Genomic DNA, 19,230 nt, shown 5'->3' with positions numbered 1-19,230 from the left:
ATAACAATCCACAGTTTCGTGTGGTTATGAAATCTTTGGCCTAATCTGTTTAAAGATGCTGTTGGTCGTAACAATATAGTCAATGAAACCAATAGGTGATGAATTAATGACTTTTTTGATCCCCAATCAAATGGTGTAGGTGAGACGACGTTGCACCACATTCTTTGCATTTGTGTTTTTGGAAACAACATTGGTTTCTTTGCAATCATGTTAATAAGATGCTGCAACAAAACTGGCCTCACCCAACACGCCTACCTGGGAGTCATTAACCTTGGCAAAAATAGCTAATATTTCCCAATTTACCTGGCATTGTGCAACATCCATAACCTTACCCAATATTCTTACCAGGGAGTCATTAACCTCGGTATACAAAACTCACCTTACCCAACACGGCTACCTAATATTTTCATAACCTTACCCAACGTGTTTACCTGGGAGTCATTGTCCTTGGCACACTAACACAACAGGTCCTGACCTTGTCATTAACCTCAGGATCTCGGCATACACATTATCCTCATCTGTGGCTTTCCTGTTTAACCTGACACAAGAATCATCGGTTGGTCTTGATCTATTTCTCTTAATTCCAGTTCCAATATTATCATCAAAGAAATCCTGAATGCGATGTATCCATATTATTACTACTTCTGCTGGATCCATTGTTTGTTTGTTATTATCTGTTGCAAATATGTCCTGTTGCTGAATATTCGTTTTAGTTATTTTGTTATGCTTTTATGCATGTTGAAAAGATCATGTTTTTGTAGTTCTTGACAGCGTTTTTTCATAGAATTTTCCTTTGTCTCCCTAAACAAGAGCAGAGTTAGGAGATTATGCTTCTAGATTGCATTTCATTCAAGCGAGGTACAAATGCTTGAAATTTTGAATATGATTTAGACATTATTGGCATTACCTTTTCAATAAATACATTTTTATGAACTTTCCATTGAATGAAATGAAAAGAATATACGGAGTGTTAATTAATTATCGTATCCGACGTCATCATTGCAAGTATGCAACCAAATACGCAAATCGCGTATTGCAATACCACTACTGTGATATTGGTTGCATACTTGCAATGATAACGTCGGGTACGATAATTAATTAACACACTGTATTTGGTTGTGTGCATAGAAGCTGTTAACGTCAATCAAAAATATACAACAGATTTCAAAACATGGTAGTAGGCATAATTACTTCATTAAAAGAACTAGCAGACACAATTATATTACTATCGTCGTCTTTCTAATCAAAAAATGTGAATTTTGGGCAAAGTTGAAAGCATGTAATCAGCAATATACATATACATACAGTGCTAGCGTAAAGTAACCCCCCCCTGTTTAACTTCTGAACAGATTGAGATATCAATATGAACAAAAAAACGTCAGTTTCTATATTTTATCAGCACAAATATTTTCTTATGGAAAATTTTGGTATTACTTTTAGTTTTTCCGGAAAATGGAACAGCTTTGTTTTTTTAAATGGAACACCCAGTATATTATGGTATCTTTCGAAAGAATAAAACAATACGAATTCAACGATACCTCACAATCAAATATCGGTTTATTAGTTTTTTACATAAAAATTAAACAAAATGCGGAATTTCGCCGGAAAAACCAACGTTCTTCGTTGACTACCTGTCGAGATACAATGGGCCAGATAAATGGTGAACGGTCAGTTAAAGGTCGGTCTACGCTCGGATTAAGCAGGGTTAAAATCAGCAATTCTTTTAGAATGTTTTTATGAAACAATCAATACAAGAAAAGGATAAAAAGAAAGTTCTTTTTAAAACTTCTAAGAAAAAATTGTCATAACAACAATTTTAAAGTTTGTAGGTACTTTGAAATTTTGTATTTAAGGCAGCATGCAAATATTTTCCTTCATTTCTATCTTTGAATTCTACCCGACCAAGTATAACCAAAGAAAGGCGAGATCAAAATGGCTAGAAGGAGTTTAGAGCACAATATCGAAGCAATTTTAATATTCGCTCGTGCTGACAGAAATCTACATGAAACAGAGCGACAATTTAAGGAACGATTTCCTGAACATCCAATTAGTCGAAAATATTTTTAAGAGAGGTTGTGAATAAGTTTTTGGAAACTGGAAGCGTCGAAGACCGCCAAAGAACTGGTCGTCAGATATTAACAGAAGTATTTAATGTGCCCATGATGTCGTCTGCTGCTATCGCATCAACGTGTGATGTGTTAAATATTTCCGCGTCGTTGTTGGACGACGTGGAAATACTTAAAGAAGAATAAATATCATCCATTTTAAATAAAAATGCTTCATGAATTAACAGAAGATGACCCTGATATAGAAGAACAGAATTTTGTGAGCTAATGGCAAATATGGTTGAACGAAATCGATTATACTTGAAACATATTTGTTTCAGTGATGAATGTACTTTCTTTTTGGGTGGAAAATTGCATCGGCGTGATGTTAATCCACATGAATATCGTGACGTTATCACTCAATTTCATTAGAAAGTAAATGTTTTTTTTCAAGACTTTTGCAAATTGTACAACAGAATTCTGACGATTTTGAAATGGAATTAGTGTTTCATCAAGACGGAGCACCTCCACATTATGCGCCAATGGTACGAAATTATTTTGATAAAAATTTTAATGGACAACAAGATCACCAGATCTGACACCTTTAGATTTCTTTTTATGGGGTTATTTAAAATCCAAGGTATATGAAATTCCGTTGAGTAGTATTGAGGATTTAAAACAAAAAATTATTGACGTCTGCCAAAATATTATATTGATCATCACATGTTAAACCGTGTGAGAGAGGAAACAATACAAAGATGGTACCACTGCCTAGAAGTTCAAGGTAATCATATCGAACAATTTACTTAATATTTGATTCTTAATAAATAAAAAATTCTTTTATTATTCAATAACAACACTAAGCAAATTTTTCAACCGTTACCTATACTAGCAAAATCTTTAATAAGAAAATTTCATTTCTTATATTGACTTTTTTTCTTTATAAATATTTTTTGATAAAATATGATTAATTCATAAATTTAATATACTTCCAAACAACTTTTATTTCATTTCTAAAAAAAATAAGTAATTGAACTTGCAATTTTAAATCCGTCTTAGCTCGAGCGTATACCGACCGTTAACCTACCGTCCACCATTTACCTGGCCGATTGCATTTCGACAGGTAGTCGACGAAGATACGTTGGTTTTTCCGGCAAAATTCCGCATTTTGTTTAATTTTTATGCGAAAAACTAATAAACCGATATTTGATTGTAAGGTACCGTTGGATTCGTATTGTTTTCATCTTTCGGAAGATACCATAATATACTGGGTGTTCCATTTAAAAAAACAAAGTTGATCTATTTTCCGGAAAAACTAAAAGTGATGGCAAAATTTTCCATAAGAAAATATTTGTGCTGATAAAATATAGAAACTGACGTTTTTTTGTTCATAGTGATATCTCAATTTGTTCGGAAGTTAAACAGGGGGGGGGTTACTTTACGCTAGCACTGTATATTGCTGATATAACGTGCATTAGCCTATTACTCTAATTATTACTCTATTTCTGAGGATTTTGATACAATGACGTATAAAATATAGTCAAAGCGAATCTTTCAGTTGGCTTAAATAAAAAATGAAATGATAATATTCGAAATTAATATAAAATTATCATAACTTATAATCAAAATGATTTTTAATTATAATTTCTTATAAATTCATTATGATGTTAAATGTAATAATCTTTGGATATAAGATATCGGCAAGTTTAAAAGGAGTCAGAAGACTTCCGCAGGCGACGACGGGTGACGTATTGCTGTCAGTACGTTAAATAAACATCGGTCCATTAATTTGTTGCATAACATATGTCACCCGGTCCGACCACCCAAGAATTATTAGCGGTGTTGGAGTACATATGTGCACTTTCAAAACGGGGTTCGGTACATTATCTACACTAAATAAACGACGGTTAAATCTAATTTTAAAGATACAGAACTATTTATATCGGTTTCAATAATCCATGAAACTAAACTAAAAGGAAACTACACCAATCAATCAATAAGCAAAGTTTCCTTGTTCTCATCGCATGTTTGCAAAACTAACATTAATAATAAAAACTTCAATAATAACTTTAGTTATGGAATTAATAAAATTACTTTCAGTATTTCTCAACATGTTGCTTTCAGCGTCCGTTTTATTTCTGTGTGTGTTAACTTCTTCGATTTTAAATCAAACGAAATCAAATAATGAAATTGGTCAAAATTACACGAGTCAAAATGAAAATATCGAAGAATGTGACAAAACTCCGTTGAAATTAACTAAGAAACAAAGTTTGATTATGAATCAGGTTGTAGCGAACTATATTATTAAGAAACCGGAGAATGAGTTGTGCGAAATTCACAGTTTGGAATATAAGAAAGCTTTACGCGCTTTCGAACCATGGGCTTTAAAAAGTATTTAATTTTTTAATCAATTTTCAATGTTTTCAAAATCACATTTTAGTGTTTGATTCGTCATCAAAACTACAACCAGGGATCTTTTCCGGTAATTTAATGGATTTTGGTGATTTCTCTCAATGTATTAATATCGAAGCAAATACTTGTTCTGGAAAAATTATTGGAAAACATTGCAGTGTCAAAATTGTACCGACACAAAATATCATTAAAAAAGTTTTAACTTTTAGAAATATAAGTGAAAAAGTAATAAAATTAAATTCATATAAATTACTAATACATCAAAAAATAATTTCTTATTTTTAGAGATTTGAAAAAATGCAAGGAAGTTTAGAAGGAGCAAGTCTCCAATGGTCAGTTTGTATCCCAGAATCTTGTCCAACCCAAGATATTTTATCCCATTTCACTAAACTAATAAAATCATTAGGGGAAGGTTTAGATTTAGAAATTACGCTAACAGATGACGATTGTTACAGCGTTAAAGATGCACCAAGTTTTGGTACAACCCAATATTTCGCAATGTATTTTCTTTTTAATTAAAATTCACCAAAAATTAATTAATTTTTATTTTAGAGGATTAATACTATTTATATTTACAATATCAGTACTTTCGACAATAATCGATTTGATAAATAGACGTCGAGCAAATGACAAAAGCGTTTTATGCAGGATATTCTCACTTTACAGTAATACATTGTATATTTTCAGTTATAACACCCAAAATTCGTTGGGTTTTAATTTTTTACACGGAATACGATTTTTAAGTATTTCCTACGTGGTGCTTGGACATAGATTTTTAATGACTTTATTTGTACCAGCTGTAAATTCTTTGGATTTAACAGATGTAATATAGAAACTTAAAATAACTTAATTCTTGTACTATATTACGTATTATTTTAGTGGTTATTAAGATATCGAAGTACAATTATAATAGGAGGAACAGTCTCAGTTGATACGTTCTTCATGTTGAGTGGACTTTTAGTAACTTATTTCACTATGAAACAACTTAGTAGCAATAATGGAAAAGTTAGTTTATTTTTGTTTAATTTGCATAGATTTATTCGATTAGCCCCATCTTATGCGATTGCTGTGATGATTGTGGCTACTTTAATTCAATTTATTGGATCTGGACCTTTATGGAAAAAGATGTCGAAAGCTTTACAATTACCTTGTCAATACTTTTGGTGGTCTGCAATATTAAATGTACAAAATTATGTTAATCCAAAATATTTGGTATGAAATAATAATATATTACTCCTACTATTTAAATATTATCATTAGATTGTTGAATATGTATATAACGCCTATTAGTTATTTTATAAAATTGAGTAACTATCTGAAATTTTAGTGGCAAACGTGTAGCATTTCTGCAAAATGTTCTGAAAAGTTTTGAAAATTCTTTGGAAATTCCAGATCATCTTTAAAGATTTTTAGACATTGCCTGAAACACTTAGAAACATTCTAAGAAACAGAAACTACGAAATTTTTTGAACATCCTGAGAAATCTTAGAAAATACATTTGACACATCTGCAAATCACAGAACATCGTTAGAAATTTCCGGACATTTCTACAAAAATTCCTAATTTCTTAAATTTTGAAAATCCTAAGAAACTTGCACATGAAGAGGTACCTACAAGATTCATCACACCACCACCCATAACAGAAGATGTCCTTAATCGCACCCTTTTCTAAAGTACCACGAGAATGCTTTGAAACATTTCTGTAAAATTTCTGAAATATTTTTTGTAAATTTAGACACAATTTAATTGTTTTTGAAATGCTTTAGAAATTCAGTATATCTTCAGGAATTTTTATTCGGCGTTTACTAGATATCTTTGAAAGTTCTAAGAAATCGCTGTGAAACACTTTAAGAATCCTTTGAAATTCATTGCCATTTTTGCAAAAACCGCTAGAAATAATACGACAACGTCTCAGAATTTCTTTCTCAGAATTTCTGTTCAAAATTACAAACATTTAGAAAACTTTACCCCTTTATAAAATCTCTTGTTAAATCCCCGGAATCTCAAAGCTTTAAGGGAGTTCTGAAAAGTTTTAGAAATTCTCTGGTAAGTTTCTAATATTCTTGTAGATCTTCAATTTTGATCTCAATTTCAGTACATCCTTAAAAAAGACATTGTTATTTTTGAAAATATTGTACAACCTAAGATTGGCTTAGAAATTAAGGGATGTCTTTGGAAATCCTAAAAATCTTTGGAAGTTTTCTGAGGAACCTCAGTAAATCATCGGAAAGGTTCCAAATATTTTTGACACTCTAAAACTTAAGTTTGTGCAGAAATCTTTAAAGATTTTCTAGAATATCCAAAAGTATCTGCAAACTATTGGGGATTCTAGAAAACCACTACAAATTTCTCAACATTTTTGAATTCTTAGAAAAATTGACTATTCTTTAAATCTTGAAAATCTTAGAAATCGTTTTGAAACTGTTATTTTCGTAGATCTTTAAAAATCCTCTGAAAAAATTTGATATATTCGCAAACTCTGTGAAGCTTTTGGAAATCCTCTTGAAATTCCAAGTCATCTTTAGATATCTTCTTGAATAATTCTAAATTCAGCTACATTCTAGAAAACGTTTAGGCATTACCAGATATTTTTAAAAGTGTTGGAGAAGATTTGAAAGTACTCTGGAAAAAAAAATTTAGAGAGTATCTGAAAATTCTATGAGATTTCTATGAATCCTGAATTTTGTAAGAAAAACTTGGATATTTAAAAAAAATTAGGTATCTTATATTAATATTAGTTCTTTTGAAAATCCAGAAAACCTAAGTATTCTTTGTAAATTTTCTTTCAATCCAAGCCCAAGAATTAAAAAATTAATAATAATAAATTGCTGAAAAATAAAGCGATTATACTTAATTTTATAAAATAACTTTACACGACCTATCAATATTTTACATTCCACCTCTAATATACATATGTATATAAAAAATATAAATTTAAACCTGAAATAAAGTTACTTTATAGTGTATTATCCAAACATGGTACTTAACCAACGATTTTATTTATTATATGTTCTCCCCAATATTAATATATCCACTATGGAAATGGAAATACATGGGATGGTTCATTTTATTTATAGTTTATCTATTAAGCATATTTCTTAATTTTTACGTTGCTTGGGTTAATAAATATGGAGCTGGGATGTTAGTTACGTAAGAATTAAAATTTAACACTCAATATACATCTAAAACGATTAATTTTAGTACTAATTTAGCACATGATGATTACTTTACCAATCATTACATTTCCCCTCATACCAGAGCGGGAACTTATATCTTAGGCGTTGCTCTTGGCGCCATACTTTATAAAACTAGAAATAAAAAAATCAAAATGAACGCGGTTACCGTTACATTCGGTTGGATGTGGAGTACAATATTAATGGTTAGCACAATTTTGGAGAATCATATTTTTCAAAGAGAAGATCATCCTTATAATAGATTCGAAGACAGTTTTTATATTTCAATGTCGAGATCAGCTTGGACTTTGGGGGTGATGTGGATGGTTTGGGCTTGTAAACACGGATATGGAGGTTTTTTTGGTTTGTTTAAAATTACTAATAATATTTATATATTATTTTTTAAGGACCTGTGAATTTTCTTTTATCACATCCAATATTTCAAGTTTTGGGTAAATTATCGTACTCAATATTCATATGGCATATGTTATTACAATTTTTAAATAACGGAGCTTTAAAGTTACCCATTTATTTCTCGGATTTTAGCATTGTACCTACAAAAATTCGTCAAAAAATTAGATTATTTTTATAAAATTCTTTTTTTAGGCTTACAAATATCTTGGGGATATGTGCTTAATCGTAGCTTTCAGTTTTGGATATACGATAATTTTCGAATGTCCTTTCCTCAACATATCTAGAATATTAAAACACTAATTGTCTCGTTATAAACACAAATGTAGTTGAAATAATAAAATAGTTCCGCATAATTTTTTTTAATTTCATTTCCTGACAATTTAATGATACAGTAAAATTATTAACTTGTTATCGGTAACATATTACTCACGTCAATGAAGAAATATAAAAAGCCAGTAAAAATTTATTATAATAACTCATTTAAAATGTTGTTACCACTTTATGTGGTATTTTTAACCATTTTCACATCGAAAGTTGTAAGTCAAACAATTTCAAAGAATGAAACTGAAAATATTTCATACGATACGGAAGATCTTGACGAATTATCGATGATTCCTCTTATTTTAAGTAAAAAACAAAGCTTGATAATGAACCAAGTTGTTGCTAGTTACACTTTGAGTAAACCAAATAACGAATTGTGTGCTAATCATAGTCGAGTTTTTAAATACGCTTTAAGAGCTTTTAAACCATGGGCGCTTAAAAGTGAGTTATTAAATAATTAAAAATATTTTAAAACAACTAAATTAATTTAAGTGTTTGACTCCTCATCAAAATTCCAACCTGGTGTTTTATCCGGAAATCTTATGGATTTTGGGGCATTTCGAGAATGTTTAAAAATAAAAGCAAACACTCAATATGGTCAATTAGCTGGGCAACATTGCACAATTAAAATTCAACCCACCGAAAACATCGTTAAAAAAGTCGTTATGTTTCGGGGATTATCCGAAATGGTTTGAAATAACTCCAAATCTATGTCTTTATCTAATTAATTTTGGTTTAGAGATACGATAAAATCAAAGCTTTAGTTGATGGAGCAAGTATTTATTGGTCAGTATGCATACCAGATTCATGCCCAATTGAAGACATTTTAAAACATTTCACGAAATTAATTAAAACGTTCGGTGAAGGTTTAGATTTAGAAATTACTCTTAACGAAGATGATTGTTCGAGTATAAAAAATGAACCGAAATTTGGACGGAATCAATACATTTTTAGTGGAGTTTTATTGTCGATAATATTAATTTGTTTGATATCTACAATCATCGATGTTGTTCATCGGCGTAAAAATCCCGAAAAGAAAACTTTATTTCGAATTTTTTCTCTTTATAGCAACTCATTATACATTTTTAATTACAATAATAATAACCCAACAGGATTTAATTGCATCGATGGGATTAGATATTTAAGTATATCTTATGTTGTCGTTGGACATAGATTTATGATGACTATGTTTGTGCCATCAGTGAATGCTTTAGATCTTATTGATGTAAAAAACAATTAGTAATTTTTTTTTTTAATTAATTTATTAATTTATTTTAGTGGCTTTTACGATATAGAAGTACGATAATCATCGGTGGAACAGTTTCTGTTGACACTTTCTTTATGATAAGTGGAATGTTATTGACATATCATTCAATGAATCATCTAAGCAAAAATAACGGAAAATTAAATTGGTTTTTCCTCAATCTCTACCGATTCATGAGATTAACACCACCTTTAGCTTTTATTGTAATAACCCATATAACTTTAATACAATTCTTAGGATCTGGCCCTTTATGGAAACATTCAATTAAAACTCTTCAATTACCATGCAAATATTTTTGGTGGAGTACCTTATTGCATATTCAAAATTATATAAATCCAAGTCATTTAGTACGAGATTAAAAAATCTTTAAAATTATTGTTTTAAATTGGTTAATTTTAGTGTTTAGTTCAAGCTTGGTATTTAACAAACGATTTTTTATATTACCTTTTCGCCCCTTTTCTCATTTATCCGTTATGGAAATGGAATTATTTTGGATGGATTATTTGGGGAATCGCTTACATTTTAAGCGTTGCCATTAATTTTTATTACGCTTGGATTAATAAATATGGCGCTGGAAAATTAGTTAGCAACACTTTATTAGTTGAGGATTATTTTACAAAACACTACGTTGTACCTCATATTAGAGCATCGACTTATATCTTAGGAATCGGTTTAGGAGCGATTTTCCATTTTACGAGAGATAAAAAAATTAAAATGAACGCAGTTACCGTAACCGTTGGATGGATGTGGTGTTTTATTTTAATCATAACGACAACAATTGGAAATCATTTTTTTCAATTAGAAGATCATGAATATAATAGATTAGAAGCTAGTAGTTTTATTTCTTTGTCTAGATCTGGATGGACTTTTGGTGTGATGTGGATTGTTTGGGCTTGTAAACATGGATATGGAGGTGACTTAATAATTTTATTAATTAGCAATTAATTTTTCTTTAGTTATATTGAAAATATTTTGATTATTTAGATATCACGTATACATGGAACCAAAATATACCAAGTTGCTTCATTTAGTTGTTATAACGTTTTAAAGTTGGTTAGAAAGTTTCTTTAAAATGTCCCACATGATTTAAAAGAATCGTCTCTGTCCCTTCCAAGGTTATTAATAAAAGTCACTTCTATCGATGTCTTTTATGTATGTAGCTTAGCGGCGACAGAACCTAATTAATAGTCAACTGTCAGTCTGGTATGTATCATGATAAACTTTCTATAGAGTTCATTAAGGGACCCTTCTCTTCCGTCGTAGAGTTCTTTCGAACTTTAATAGTACATAATACATAGTTAACACGATTGGTTTTTCCTACCTATTATCTTGCTCTAAGTCTAAGTGTTTACTATTATTAATTAAAATAAAAATTCTCCCTTGTATGAAGAATTATGATATGTGCCCTATCTCTCATCACACCTCTTGCAAATACCAAGAAGTCCTACATTTCGTTATCATCTTCTTCTTCATCATTTCGCAAAGAGTGGTTAACGATATACAATGTTGTAACTTTTCTTTACATTTTCACACTTTTTCTACACTAAAATTAACTCTGAAACTTTAAAAACTCTGAGTAACACTTTTGCTTTAGATGAAGAACAATTAAAAATATCAATATATTGCTAGAAACTTCGATATCTCCATAGTTATCTCGAGAAGTTAGTGCACAATGATCTTATTTTGGAACAGATTGAGCGATTTCTTTTATTTGACACCTCGGCAGATATGGAATCTTTGGTAAGATGTCAACGTACTACTTCATCATATGCGAGCCCCTTTGAGTTCAAAATAGATAGGGTAGGAAATGATATCTTTATGACAAAACGAACAACGGCGAAACAATTAATACGTGTTATAAAGGATGGAATAATCTCTATCATCCGGTGTTATAGAAGGAGAAAAACGAAGACCAGTGTCTTCCAGGATTACAAGTCTACATAGTGTTAATAACACCCAAATCAGAATGCAGGCTACATCTATGTGGCAGCATTATTCATTAATACCTATATCAGCTGATTTTCATCTATTATGACACACACTTTTCAAAAGATAAAAAACTGTACAAAATCCTCAATGCTACTGTCAGGTAAAATTAGCGAACACTTAACTGTGATCTGCGGATTAGTTTTATGAGACTTGTTGACGAAGGATTTGCTTATAAAAATAGCTAGAAAAGAAGTAATCAGGTATGGCATATGCAGGCAATATGTTTGGTGATAAGTAATATTATGATAGTCACAAAAGCTTTGAAGGAACAACAAATCAGGCAATATTTATTGTGGAAATACGCTCTACAGCAGGAAATTGGATATGTCCACAGAAAAAACGACGTATATCGTAATGCAAGAGAATCTACAAGGACACCTCAATCAACAATCAACATGACCTGACATCACAGCTGAATTCATGCAACAGCACGATTAGCCTAGAAACAAAAAAATCTCCATCAAGAACATTAAATGGCATTTAAATTGGCATTTGCTAGCATGTATTCTGTAATAGCAAAAAAAAAGTAGATGGTCAGTGTTAAAGTGGACAGTAAAGAATGAAACCAAGAATTCACGAAAAGAGTAAATGAAAAAGGGTCTAAGCGAAATCACTCTGGATATCAATATACCCAGAGACCAAAGCGTAGGTGTAGAAGACTCTGTTGGTAATTTGCATTCGAAGTGGACAGCTAGCAGGTCGTCTATAATTAAAAGATTGATTTCCACTTTGTTCTGTAATCCGACCTATAGCTCGTCACCTTTTAGTTTGACCGATTCATCGAAGCGTCGTCGAAATTAGTAAATTTCTTTTTTGACTTATAGTGTTGTCGGTTTATTTCCCGAAGCGATTCATCATCCTCCACGTTATGTCCGATTGGATTAACATTCTTCAGGAAGAAATTCAATTATCATCTCCATGCCATCCTCTCTATTGATGTTGTTTTTATGATGATAGATTTCTACGCCTCTCTGGTCATCATCTGGTGATAGTGGCTACACCTGGTAGTTCCGTGTGAGAATGGTCTGCGACTGCTGACTGCTCTGTTTTTCCTTCCTTCCATATCTTCTTCTTGTTAGCCGTTGGATGTACTTCGACATATAACCATTCTTCTTTCTTCAAATTTTCTCTGTCGCAAAATTCTAGTGTTTCGTAGAAATAATTAGGTTGTGCATCATTATATAATTTTAAATGGATACTTAAACATTGTTCCTTTTGATCCTTAACCATTCAGATTTCCTCCAGGTGTAAGTTATTACACCCTGAGTCTAGATCATTTGGACGAGATGACTTTATCGCAGATGGTATGAAACTATTTTCTTGTCTTTGTTGTGATCCAAACATTCGTCTTTATATTTTTTTCATTCAATCATCAATTAGCGTTTGGACATGCTGATTTCATTGAACGTTACAAATGCTATAAATAAATATTCTTCAATCAGAGACCTTTGATATTTCATGGCCATTATTTTGTTGATGGCTTCTAATACGCCGTTCAAACTCTTCATAATCTTTGGTTTCTAGCGTGATATGGAAAAGAAGGAAAGAATAAGAAAAAATGTAGCTGTTATGATTAGAATAATCTTGGAGTCAATATCCTTGATGGATTTTTTCATTGATTTTAGATGCGACACAAAACTTAAACTAACGATCCATGTTTTCAATTCGATTAGATAATCGGTTGGTGATTTTTTACTTGCTGGATATTGACTACAATTTGCACAATTGAAAATCTCTAACATTAAAATATTTTCAATACAACTATATTTTAATAACAAATAATTTAATAAAATATTTTTTAGGTCCAATAAATTATTTTCTAGCACATCCAATATTTCAAGTTTTGGGTAAATTAACATATTCAGTTTTCCTTTTACATTTATCCATACAATTTTTGGATAATGGCGCATTAAAATTACCGATTTATTTCTCAGATTTCAGTTTGGTACAAAATTTATTACTCTACCTTAAAATTAAATATCTCTAAATATTTCTTTTTAGTACTACAAAGTTATTGGTGATTTAGTTCTTGTAACATTCTTCGCCGTTTTTTACGCCCTCATATTTGAGTGTCCATTTGTGCGCTTAGCAAGAATGTTAAAATAAAAACTTTTTCTTTGAATTATTTAGAAAAACACCTTAATAAATTAATCACGAATAGCATAACGTGCCTCGACATTATTTTCTTTGTCAATCCATTCGTGAATTATTAAATAAAATTTCCACAAGAAATCGATATTCATTCAAAACAACAATCGTATCGGTAACATCGTCATTATCTTTATTGGTAAAATTCCAACTTGAAATTTAGTTTGTTTAAAAATGTTTTCGTGGAAACAAACCAAGAGGATAAGAAAAATTCCATCTATTCTAAAATATATCCGTTATTTTCTTAGCGAAAGTAACATTCATGGTCTTAATCATCTTGCAGAACCTAGGAGAAATATTTTGGAATACATTATATGGACCACATCAATTATTTTGTCGATTTATGGCGCGATATTATTAAGTAGAAAAACGTTATTGAGGTATCAAGAAAATCCAACAGTGATTTCGATGGAGCGAAATCGATTTGCATGGAACACTTCATTTCCATGCGTAACTATTTGTCCCACAACTAAAATTAGCGAAGGAGCACTTGAAGAATATTTACACAAATCAAATGCTACAGATAAAGTTAAATTAAAAGCATTTATTCTTTCTTTAGCATCAGCAACTTACACAAATTTTGATAGCGTTGTTCCATACGATGGAATTGAGAGTAAAGATTACATGGATTTATTATTTAAATTGAAATTTGAATTTAAACCTTCAATAACTGGTTCAGTTGTACACGCCGAACATATGGCTTTACAACAAACAGTTTTGGAGTTAGGAATTTGTTATAGTTTTAATTCACAATTAGCTTATTATAACTCGGAAATGTATTGGAAGGAAAATAAGGACGGCTTAGTTGAACAACATTCACCGTTTTATGTTAATCCTTTGGATGGGGAGGTTTTCACTAACATCGTTAATATGTCGACGGGATATTCAGTAAAAATATCACATAAAAATTTATTTGAAATAATTATTTTAATTATATTTTTAGATTTTTATCCATGGTCCTTACGAAACCGCTGATATATCAAGCAAAAATATAACCGTAACGAACGGATTCTTTTTACAAATATTTCTTACCGGATTATCTTTGTATAGTTCCGAAAGAATTAGGGGATTATCAGTGACCCAACGAAAATGTCGCTTTTATGATGAATCCAATCTACTAAGATCCCCCGTTTACTCCATGGCGCTTTGTAGAATGGAATGTAGAGCAATGTTATCTCAAAAATTATGCGGATGTATTCCACATTTTTATCGGAAAATCAATGGGGATAAAGTTTGCGACGTTCAAGGCTTGCATTGTCTTGCAAAACATAAAGGTAAAAATTTGTTAGTAAAAATTAATAAAAAATTAGTATTTATTTAATTTTTAAAGAGCGGTTTATTTCGATGAAAAAGGAATGTTTATGTTACCAAAATTGCGAAGAATCCAATTACGTTGTTGAAGATACTGATTTAAAACAGTGGTTCTTAGGGTCAAGTTTATTATGGGGGTTGAAAGAATATCCAACAATGAGGTTAAAACGTGATGTTATTTTTGGATTTTCAGATTTGTTAGGTAAATGCGGTTAATACAATAAATCTGCGTTAATTCGAATCAATTTACAAGAATAATTTTATATTAAAGTAATTCAAATGAAACGTAATAAATGATATTATCATCCCCTAAGATTTCGCCGAAATGGTACTAACCAGAATTGTGAATCCTCCCTAAATAATCTCAACCTAAGTGATTGTGTAAGTAACCCTCTACCTTATAACTCTATTAATTACTCAATTACCACTCAATTACTTACACCATTAAGATTTCTGCTAGGGATTCCGTGAATATCAGCCTGCTCATAATTTGGGATATAATATCAAAGCAAACGTATGCAACCATCTCTCTGAATTCTATTTAGTAAAGAAATGAATGTTGTTTGAAGAACCAACAGAATAATATATCGAGCTGCTGATGTTTTAAAGAAGTTGAATGAACTTGATGTTGTTATTTAGAGAGTGATAATACAGTTTTAACGAGCAATGGTAATTTTGTTACACCAAATTCTCGTGATCGATTGAGTAAGACTAGTTTTGTTTTCCGAATAGTAACTCGATCCTTATTTTGAGGAGTTAAGAAATAATTTATATCTTAAATTATACCTAGGAGATTCTACTGTAGGATGTGATATAGAAATAATATGACTAAACATAAATTTTTTCTAATAGAAGAATTTATAAGAAAATCTGTTCATACGAGTTAAGTCAGAGAAAGTGAAAATTTAGAAAAGCCACTTTGACTTTATTTTGAAAAATTAGGAAATGATGTATATCTTAACTTAAAGCTAAAAGGTTCTATTTTCGGATTAAAATAATATGATTTGACAGCAAATTTTGTGAGTTTTATGAGAAACGGTCTTCTGCGTTAGAATTCAAACTCGTATAGAAAAACAGAGAGCATTAGGGGAGTACTACGAATATTTTTTTGTTTACATGATACATTTTTATTCGTAAGATAATATATGAAACAAACGAAAGTGAACAGAAAATTACATAACATATTCTTGAACCAAAAGACGCCCAATTTAAGTCGTGAAGGAATCAGAGTTGCAGAACTTAGCACATATCGCCGATTATTGATAGCTGACACCAACTCCAAAGAAGAAACAACAATAATCTATGAAAAGCTAAAACCAACAGAACTTGAGAAACAAGAAAGAAGCGTGGTGTGCGAAGAAGAACTCCATAAATTTAAGAAACCTAGAAGAGCAAGAAGTAGACATAGAAGTCCACTAGTATCTCAATGATAGATGGAATAAGTTCAAGATAGGTAATCGATAACATGGATAGCAACTAAAACATACAGTACAAAAACTATATAAGGATAAGGTAAAACAGAAGAAAAATTTGGGAATAGATTTAGGAGAACAGATACAAGAATAGCAAGAGAGGAAATCTACGAACGGAGGAGACAGGACTTCCCTTGTTTCCTGTCTCATGAGCAAAAACAGCAAAACTAGAAACTTGAGAAGAATTTGGAATGACGTTAACTGTTTTTGGGATACCGCGAACGCAGGTTGAGAAACACTTAGGAACAGAATTTTCGAAAATTCCTTTATCTATTAACTATCTATTAACGTTTTAGAAATATCAGGAAATTGATCAAAATTATAAAAAGGCTAAGTTAGCTGTTATTTTTTTATTAGTAAGCCATGCACTACGTTCGATATTACATCAATGTCTGAAAGAAATAATGCAATTTACATACTATACGTAGTACAGCACATATCGATGATATTTTAAAGTTTTTTCTACATTTACTTATAACCTATGACAATGAGGGTAAAGGAATCTCAAAATCCCATATGCTTCCCATGTAAATGATAAAACTTTAAATTCATTCGAACTTTAATCTGTGGCCCTAAGGATATGAAGATCTCAAAATCACATATGCTTATAGAATATAGGTCATCATTACCAAATCGTAGCTTTCCGTTAATAAGAACGCTCATTTCTTGATCTCTGAATCTACCAGAGCTTCCTGGTGCACGCATTATTGCCACTTTATATCTCGCCAGCTTAAGAGTTAGCCTAATAGTTACAAATCATTTGTAAATTAAAGTTGAGATCCGTACACATCCCAGCGATATCTTACTAAGCTCTACTGATGAAATGGGAAAATGTAGTGGGCGGAGGAGAGACAACATATTTAAGAAATGTAGAAAGATATTAAAATCACCAATAAAATTCTTTCATTTCTCATCTCTAACCTAAATCCACCCACGTACTTGTCACATCTCCCTCTGCCTGCCTTTTTTCCTGGTTCATACATGGATCTTACGTTCCATGTGTCCTTTAGCTTGTCTATTTACATAGTTAGAACTTATTACTCCGGAGAACTTAGTTCTGAGCATCGCCATGATGATTTTTTATACAAAGGATTTCCGTAGATTCCTAATGCAGTAGTCCTTTTGATTGCTGCATCTTTTCGCCGTTGATTGTTTGACAATTCCTACAACTTCGAGACCAATTTCTCAATCTCAGTACTAAAGAGTGTCTTTCGTCTATCGGTTCATTCACCCGAAGTTGTTCAGCAGTTGTAGTTGGATCACTTAAGCCGCTGATTGCTCGGTTCCTACTTGGATTTGCATTGCCCGCCTTCTACCACGAGGAGGTGCAGGTTCAGATTTGTACTTTATTAGGATTAAGATCAAAAGGCATTTCTTAATCCCCCCCGAGCTTTAGAAGGCTATCATTTCGCTAGGATTATTTTTATCAAGAAATGTCTTTAAGTTGACATTTGCTAATATAGTCATGGTTCGTAAGAATTTATCATAAGTCTGATTCATCTCGATTACTATTTCTTATAAAGTTTATGAGCAATATAGAAAAGTGTTAAATGTCAAATGACGTCACAAATACAGGAGCATCTGTGATTTTAAAGTCTCGATTCAGTAATATATCTATCATAAGTTGTGGATAGCTTCAATATTTAGGAAATACGTGCCACGATCAGAGATGTGAACGTATTCAGTACAGAACACATTGCTTGTTTTATCAGTTATCATATTGGAAAGACAAATGTGCTTACATAGCCATAGTTCATCTAATCGCTATGACATAAATGTTTCAACATTAAGAAAGTCTATGTTATCGTCACCCATCGCTGTACATAATCCATAATCCGTTTAGAGAACTAAAATGAATTGTAAATACATCCAACAGTAATTTTCATTAAAAATACCCATCCTTCTCCCAAAGTAGCAGCCGATACAAATCAAATCTATCTATAGTTAACAAAAATATAATATGTAATTTTAAAAACTCTAACGATAGAATATGTGCTAGTTCTTGTCTACATTTGTCTTCTCTCGATTAATTATGAGGCACTTAGTCGTCTTCTACAAATTATCCAGAACACTTCATTAAGAATATTTCTTACTATTCTTGGACAAATTGTTGATGTTTTTATTTGTCCACTGCCGTGTTTTTTGAGAGTTTTTTTAATTAAGATACAACATTACATTTCACGTTATAGTTCAAGTTTTATGGAAAGTTTTTATACAACTAACCCGGATTAGATAAATACTGATTACATTACACGGTACATTACAAAAATAAAATTAATAATAAATTACATAAAACTGTACATACATATTCGAATTAGCGCAGTTTTGCATTTATATACATTTAACCTAATCAATTTATTTTTTGAAACCCAATTTTAGTTTACATCGGCGGAATGATTGGTTTATTTTTAGGATGTAGCGTATTGAGTTTAATCGAAATTGTTTACTTCTTCACATTACGTCTGTTTTGGTATTGGAAGAAACGGAACGATTAAATCCGCGTATTTATTCATAACATTTTAAACGTCCACGTTATATCTTGCAGAAAACTAGATTGTTCAAATAGAAGCCGTGTCGGTTATCACAATAACAACTGTAATATTTTAAAAATAGGGTTACTACCATTGACACACTATAAAAAGATAACATTTGTACGTAAAGAATTGCAATACCGATACGGA

The 19,230-nt window shown here is 31.1% G+C and overlaps 3 protein-coding genes across 3 annotated transcripts; all 3 read left to right on the top strand.

Moving 5' to 3' along the window:
- Positions 1-1,550: 1,550 nt before the first annotated feature.
- On the top strand, positions 1,551-8,372 carry LOC111421133 (nose resistant to fluoxetine protein 6-like). Its single transcript, XM_071201240.1, has 10 exons — positions 1,551-2,829; positions 4,170-4,436; positions 4,486-4,682; positions 4,743-4,957; positions 5,010-5,280; positions 5,337-5,669; positions 7,420-7,607; positions 7,659-7,984; positions 8,038-8,180; positions 8,237-8,372. The coding sequence occupies exons 1-10, from the start codon at positions 2,769-2,771 to the stop codon at positions 8,342-8,344; spliced, it is 2,109 nt and encodes a 702-aa protein (XP_071057341.1). The 5' UTR covers positions 1,551-2,768; the 3' UTR covers positions 8,345-8,372.
- A 245-nt stretch (positions 8,373-8,617) lies between these two features.
- LOC139428885 (nose resistant to fluoxetine protein 6-like) lies at positions 8,618-13,734 on the top strand. Its single transcript, XM_071201241.1, has 7 exons — positions 8,618-8,806; positions 8,858-9,054; positions 9,105-9,590; positions 9,644-9,976; positions 10,029-10,542; positions 13,421-13,563; positions 13,620-13,734. Exons 1-7 carry the CDS (start codon positions 8,653-8,655, stop codon positions 13,722-13,724), a joined length of 1,932 nt encoding a protein of 643 aa, XP_071057342.1. The 5' UTR covers positions 8,618-8,652; the 3' UTR covers positions 13,725-13,734.
- A 191-nt stretch (positions 13,735-13,925) lies between these two features.
- LOC111421134 (pickpocket 9) lies at positions 13,926-19,073 on the top strand. The gene is made up of 4 exons (XM_023054271.2): positions 13,926-14,654; positions 14,710-15,040; positions 15,097-15,279; positions 18,929-19,073. Exons 1-4 carry the CDS (start codon positions 13,941-13,943, stop codon positions 19,042-19,044), a joined length of 1,344 nt encoding a protein of 447 aa, XP_022910039.2. The 5' UTR covers positions 13,926-13,940; the 3' UTR covers positions 19,045-19,073.
- The last annotated feature ends 157 nt before the right edge of the window (positions 19,074-19,230 follow it).

The sequence above is a fragment of the Onthophagus taurus genome, chromosome 1 (genome assembly GCF_036711975.1).
Source record: "Onthophagus taurus isolate NC chromosome 1, IU_Otau_3.0, whole genome shotgun sequence".
Lineage (NCBI taxonomy): Eukaryota > Metazoa > Arthropoda > Insecta > Coleoptera > Scarabaeidae > Onthophagus > Onthophagus taurus.
Note: the sequence above shows the minus strand (reverse complement) of the source record. Positions and strands in the feature narration are given on the sequence as shown.

Excerpts from the sequence above, each read along its gene's own strand:
- LOC111421133 (XM_071201240.1), top strand. The coding sequence starts at position 2,769 with ATGTTAAACCGTGTGAGAGAGGAAACAATACAAAGATGGTACCACTGC. Across the intron at positions 4,683-4,742 it reads TTAGAAATATAAGTGAAAAA|AGATTTGAAAAAATGCAAGG; the intron begins GTAATAAAATTA and ends TCTTATTTTTAG. Across the intron at positions 8,181-8,236 it reads ATTTCTCGGATTTTAGCATT|GCTTACAAATATCTTGGGGA; the intron begins GTACCTACAAAA and ends TTCTTTTTTTAG.
- LOC111421134 (XM_023054271.2), top strand. The coding sequence starts at position 13,941 with ATGTTTTCGTGGAAACAAACCAAGAGGATAAGAAAAATTCCATCTATT. Across the intron at positions 14,655-14,709 it reads ATATGTCGACGGGATATTCA|ATTTTTATCCATGGTCCTTA; the intron begins GTAAAAATATCA and ends TTATATTTTTAG. Across the intron at positions 15,280-18,928 it reads TGGATTTTCAGATTTGTTAG|TTTACATCGGCGGAATGATT; the intron begins GTAAATGCGGTT and ends ACCCAATTTTAG.
- LOC139428885 (XM_071201241.1), top strand. The coding sequence starts at position 8,653 with ATGATTCCTCTTATTTTAAGTAAAAAACAAAGCTTGATAATGAACCAA. Across the intron at positions 8,807-8,857 it reads TAAACCATGGGCGCTTAAAA|TGTTTGACTCCTCATCAAAA; the intron begins GTGAGTTATTAA and ends AATTAATTTAAG. Across the intron at positions 13,564-13,619 it reads ATTTCTCAGATTTCAGTTTG|TACTACAAAGTTATTGGTGA; the intron begins GTACAAAATTTA and ends ATTTCTTTTTAG.